The 6,752-nt window shown below is 32.5% G+C and overlaps 1 protein-coding gene across 1 annotated transcript; it reads left to right on the top strand.

Moving 5' to 3' along the window:
- Window positions 1,323-2,820, top strand: LOC109358946 (LRR receptor-like serine/threonine-protein kinase ERECTA). Its single transcript, XM_019603457.1, has 2 exons — window positions 1,323-1,736; window positions 2,212-2,820. Exons 1-2 carry the CDS (start codon window positions 1,338-1,340, stop codon window positions 2,584-2,586), a joined length of 774 nt encoding a protein of 257 aa, XP_019459002.1. The 5' UTR covers window positions 1,323-1,337; the 3' UTR covers window positions 2,587-2,820.

The following is a 6,752-nucleotide window of genomic DNA, read 5'->3' as shown; positions in this document are numbered from 1 at the left end:
TGACTACTAATGGGGATTCTTGGGGATGTGAAATGAAAAAACTCTTCAAGTTCCATATTTCTTGTAGGAGGGAAGTTGAAAGGGTTTATAAGTCTTAAGTTGCAACATTGGGGTGTGTCCCAAGGGGTACAATGGGTTTTGTGAGGGGGTGATGACTCACACAAACAAAACCCCTCCATACACACATGCACGCACCACCTTCTCCACTACCGTCCGGCCAACTCGTGTTTGGGTCGGGCTTGAGCCCAACATTCTTTCTAAATAAATGTTTTTGGGGTCCTTTGGGCTTGAGCCCAACATTCTTTCTAAATAAATGTTTTTTGGGTCCTTTGGGCTTGAACCATGTGTTGACCAAGTCAACACACGCATGTAACATGGTTGAGTGGTGATAGAACCGCTGGAGGAAAGATCTCAACCATTATAATAGAGTCGTTGAGTGGTAAAATTTTGGATTGTCACCTCATATAGCCGTTTAATTTTTTGCACCTTTAGATGAGGGAGCTGTTGGAAGCCTCATGCTATAAATAGAGGTCTCCTCCCCTCATTATAATTCGCACCAAGTTCAAGGCATTTACCTTTCAACTTTTCTTTCTCCCTCATTATATTTCGCTGAAGCATTTCCGACAACCTTCTCCCCATTCTTTTCATGACACTTGAGAATTGACACAGGCAGCCAAAGTGAGAATTTCGAGAACTGACACTGGTAGTCAATATTGTGGGAAAAGAATTTGCATGGGTAGACATACTGTGTGAATTTGAGAATTGACACTAGTAGCCATATTGTGGGTGTATTCGAGAGCGATTCTTAAGTAAGACATCATATAATAGAGAACTGTATTGTTTTATCTTCAGGACGACGTGATTGATAATATGCTTGCACAATTTTAGCAGTACCTCAAAACGTCTTAAAGAAAGTGACCTGGTTGTGACTCAGCCAATAAGGACTATTTTGTGTCATTCAGAACTGTTGTGAGCTGCAGTAACAACGATTTTAAGATGTTTCTAATGCAATGACATTCGTAGATAATATTACTAGACCGAACAACTATGACTTGAATAAACCATTTCAGTTTGACATGACAAATTTCAAACTTTGGCAACATAAGAAGGAATTTTTCCTAATTATGAGAAAGGTTGCCCATGTTCCGAAAACCAACATCCTAGTATTGTCGGATGAGGTTGAAAAATAGAAAAGGGATAAACTGACTATTGAAATAACTCTATAAAATGAAAGTGATTACGTATGTAAGAACTTCATTCTGAATGAGTTATGTGATGATATCTTATTGTATAATAGTCATTCAGAAAACAGTTCAAAGCCAAGCAATGATTTTATTATGTATGATTGTTATGTTTTTTTTCCAGGAGCTACAAAGAAGAAAAAGCTTGACTGGGATCTGCGTCTACAAATAGCACTCGGAGCCGCCCAAGGGCTTGCTTATCTACACCATGATTGTTGTCCTCGTATTATCCACAGGGATGTTAAATCATCAAATATTTTATTAGGCGCAGACTTTGAGCCTCATCTCACTGATTTTGGCATTGCCAAAAGTCTTTGCCCTTCAAAGTCCCATACTTCAACTTTCATAATGGGCACAATTGGTTATATAGACCCTGAGTACGCTAGAACTTCCCGGCTCACCGAGAAGTCTGATGTGTACAGCTATGGTGTCGTGCTACTTGAGTTGCTAACAGGGAGGAAAGCTGTTGACAATGAATCCAACCTCCATCATCTGGTCAGTTTTCTAGCAGTCTTAATACATTTCATTTGACTGATTTATAAATAATATCATAAGCGTTGAGTTAGGGTCAATTTTCTACCCATTTTCAATACATTCATCATCCAGAACTCCTGATTTATAAAGATCATAAGCTTTATGTGGATTGTCGGGGTCTATATTTTTGGTTGTACAACTTTGGTCTTGCATGGGCTAGGTGTGTGGAGATTTTGGTGAAGCCGTATAGTCTCTTTACCTTCTCTTCAAACTTCAAATATTTCATTGTTTGGATTTAATATTTGGTTGGCTCATGACTTAAACACTCCAACTCTGATTTGCATCTATATCAGTCTAAACTTCTTGTTAATACTTCATCCATTAGTTGTTTTAATTTTTGAATTTGCACGAGGCTTTAAAATTGCAAGCTTATTTACATTGTTTCACATCTACCTCATATAATTACAAACTCATGTACTTTTTTTTATTTGTGTAGATTTTGTCGAAGACAGCAAGTAATGCTGTAATGGAGACTGTCGATCCGGATATTACTGCCACTTGCAAGGACATGGCAGCAGTGAAGAAAGTTTATCAGCTTGCTCTATTATGCACAAAGAGGCAACCAGCGGATAGGCCCACAATGCATGAAGTGACTAGAGTGCTAGGAAGTCTGGTCCCATCTACCACCCCACCACCGAAACAATCGGCTCCAATACCACTTGCTTCACACCAATCTACCAAAGTGCCATGCTACAAGGATGAGTATGCAAATCTCAAAACTCCACACTTGGTGAACTGTCCTTCTATGAGCACCTCTGATGCACAGCTCTTCCTTAAGTTTGGAGAGGTAATCTCTCAGAACAGTGAGTGAGTTAATGAGGATATTGAAATAATCATATTAAGAATCATGTATATTTGATCTTAGAAAGTAAAAAAAAATGGGAGGGTAAGGTTTAAATGGAACAAAAATGTGTATAAGAATTTTAATATTTAGTATTTAGTTTTAGTGATGTTTGTAACAAGATATGTCACTTTAATACAATTTGAAAGGTGCAGTAACTCAATTCTTGTACTTAATTGTTTGGTAGCTAACAAGGTTGCAGTAGTGAAAGTTAAGGGTCTGGGGCCAATGGTTCAGGGTGGGGTAGCTACCTTTTAATGCTAAGGGAAGAAGCAGTGCATAATGTATGAACATCAATAATGCACTGATTCTCTTAGCTGGCCTGAACCAGAAATTTGTCTGAATGCTTCAAGTGTTCTCAGTGGAGTAACTATTGCATTATTTTACTGCTTGATGTTATTTGATATGTAAAAATGCAATGCTATGTAGTTATTATATCATGAAATTTAGGGTCACTGGGTACCCATAAATGAATTCAAAGTAGGCCATTGGGTGTTTGGGTCCCCTACCTTGTTGCCTCAAAATGTGAAATATGATCATTCTGGCTGTTGAGTTTGGTGGGCATTTAAGATTTCAAAATGCAAGATAATGTAAGATTTTTCTAAGTGCTTTGTTAGATATTCAAACAATTCTCTTCACATGCTGCATACTACATCTATCTTTCCCGAACCCACTAAAATGGAAGCCTCCTGCACTCGATCACACGAAAACATTGATAATGAGGTTTTAAATCTATAATCTCATACAAACTAATATAGATCCTTCAAGAGTAGCCATATAATTTACATTTCACTGTATTATTATTGCCTAAATTATAATAATTAATTGTTTAGCAAGTGCCTATTTTTCTGTTAACAAGTATTCACTATTTACCGGATGACCTTAGTAGCAACTGAACAATTACCATAGCCATTGTCCAAGATGTTAAGAAATAGGGTCAGAAATTCCAAATCCCTGTAATTCACACAGTATTATGCCGTCGTTTGATCTCCCTGACGAATACGACTTATTAAGACTAAAATTTCAGTGTTGTTTTTTTTTGGCTTGCTTGAATTTCTTCAAACCTCTCGATAACTAGGATTTGGTCTCGAAATTGCACTTAGGGTAACATACTGTATTTCAAATTATTACTTATTGCAAATGTTGGACCATACAACTGCAATGGTATATGACTAATATGAACAAACTGAAATCTGTTCGAAATAATTAGAAATTAAAAGTTTGCGCTAATGTATCCTCACAAAGTTCCAGCATTCTATTTCACAACATCAACATACTACGGGTGACTTTTCTTGATTTAAAATTTTGGGAAGAACAACAATATTTAATTATAATTTATAATTAAGATTAAGTTGTAACAAAAAATGTAAAGAAATGTATATATATAATTGTTTCAAAGTTTCAAAATAATATATTAATTTTAAATAACAGTAATCATGTCAAAAAAAATGTACATTTATTTAAAATGTCTTAAATTCATTTACTATTGAATTAGAGGTAAAAACTTAGTTATTTCTTTTTCAATATAAATTATAATGTTGCCTACAAGAAATTAATCTTATATTTTACTATATAATTTTGTTTGATTTTTTTGTTTCTTAAAATTTTGGAGTAGTTAAACCACAACAGTTAAGATAGGAGAGACATCTCAATCAAGTAAACAATATACATTTATTTTCTCCATATTGTTAAAGTTGTATTTAATTCTGAGATGGTTGATAAATTTTCAAGTATGAATGACTACGATTGTCAACAATAAAAAGTTGAAATTTTATCTTGCTTATTAAAGTTCATAGGGTATAATTTTTGCACAAAATACATATATTATCAATATTAAATAAATGATTTATAGAAAGTCAAGTTGTGACCCTCATAATTTCTTTTATAAGCGTAAAATCATTATGAAATCTTAATATTTTAAGTAATACCAACATCTACATATGTAAGAGAATTTGATTCATTATCTATATGCAATGAACTATGCAAGTTTATATACTAAAGTACCCTGTTGTACAAACCATTTCACCACATATGCCAATGACATTTGGCATAAAAGGCTTGCTCACCTTTCACACGACAAACTTAGTGAAATGAGTACCAAATTTGCTTTCATTCATTGTAATATTATTCATGATTTTTGTGAAATTTATTATTTTGCTAAAGAAAAGAAATCATCCTTTTCACCTAGTATTACTGAGCCAATCATGTTTTTGATGTAATGCATATCGAAAATTTGGTTCCTATTTCTATTCCTTCCACTTTAAGACAGATTTTTTTTTTTTTACTATTATAAATGATTAGTCAAGATACTTAGACTTTCTTCATGAAAACAAGGTCGAAGCCTGCAACTCTTATAATCATTCGTCTCATATAAGATGAGTGTGATTCTAAACTGAAGTGAAGAAGATCTGATAATGGTCTTGAGTTCAAGCTATAAAATTTTAATGATTCAAAAGGAATTATCCATCAACCAACACACATTAATATACTTCAACAAAATAACATTGTTAAAAGAAAACATCCATACATATTAAGTACTATTAGAGCCTTAATGTTTCAATTCTCTTTGCAAATGTGTTTTCAGAACTTTGCAGTCAGTCATATTGTATTTGAACGAAGATCTGTTATCTCTTTCGATGTCTCTAATGGTGCCCCAGACCAATTAAAAGTTATGAAAATGTAAAATAATATTTTATATTATTTGATTTAATTTTATTGGATAAAAACATGGAAATATGATCTCTGTTTGTTGTATTTCTCATTAATGGACAACCTACTACTTATCTTACCTATAAGACACCATGTTAACTTCTATTTAAACAATATCCAAATCTTTTTTATCTGAAAGTCTTTTATTGTCTATATTTTGCTTCATAGCAAAAAGAAATGGATTCTAGAGCTAGAAAGTGAGTATTCATTGATTTTAAACTTGACACAAAGGGTATATTCTATTTGATTTAGAACCCAAGAAAACCTTTATATAAAGGAATGTTAGCTTCTACAAACACACTTTCCCTTTTTGTTATTCATCTAAACTCATTTCTCAACTATATGACCTACCTTTACCAACCGCATGATCATTTTTTTGGATTATTCCACAAATTTGTAAACTATTATGCACAATTCTCCTCAAGCTCATTCACCAATTGAAGATGCTTCTTATTAGGGGTGATAAAATTATCCATAATCCAAAATCCATCCAAATTCATCCAAATTAAATTTATTCAAATCCATCTGTTAGAATTAATGGACTTGAATGGATATAATCAAATGGATAGTGTTGATAATGGAGGGATTCAAATACATCCATTATATCCAATGAATATTCATGAGTATATCCATTTGGATGGATACCCAATCCATCCAAACAAATACAAATTAAAACAATTTTTTTTCCAATTAATTCAATATTAATATAAAAAAATATCTCTCACATTTCTAAGCACAATTCCACACATTTTACAAAAGTTGAAAATTATAATTGTTATTTTAAAAAGTGTTTATAAAAAAAGTATAAACGATTTCAGCCTTAGTGCTTTACCCCAACATCTTAATGCAAAGTATAAATATATCATTTTTGTTATTGACTAATGTGATAATATAATAACAAAATGAAATATTTCAGGATGATGGACTGTTGCGTATAACTTATGGAAGTCCCAATTATTAGGAGTGGAAGCGATTCCAGTTTAAACCTGAAACTGATAAAACCGAACCATAAAATGCGGTTCGGTTCAGCTCCGCGGTTCGGTTCAGTTTTTTTATTTAGAACCATTTAAATTTGATTCGGTTCACGGTTTTATAAATTTTGGAACCATTAGAACCGAACCGCATATTAAAAAATAATTTTATTTTATATTTGAATGGTTAAACTTTAAAGTTAGAAGATAAAATATGATTAAGAATTTAGAATTATTAATACATATAAGCTATAAATAAGATGCAAATAGAAAAAATTAATTAGTAAACAAACCTAAATATCTATTATCTATATTATCCATTGAGAAGATAGAAAGAAAACTAAAAAACTAGTATACATTTTGTCAATATTCAGATATGGAATTAATTAAATAAAGAAATTAAGAAACTAAAAGAAAATAAAGGAAGAACTTGAGGACATTACTAATGATGTGGAG

This window comes from Lupinus angustifolius, chromosome LG10 (assembly GCF_001865875.1).
Source record: "Lupinus angustifolius cultivar Tanjil chromosome LG10, LupAngTanjil_v1.0, whole genome shotgun sequence".
NCBI lineage: Eukaryota > Viridiplantae > Streptophyta > Magnoliopsida > Fabales > Fabaceae > Lupinus > Lupinus angustifolius.
This window is presented reverse-complemented; position numbering and strand designations above follow the sequence as displayed.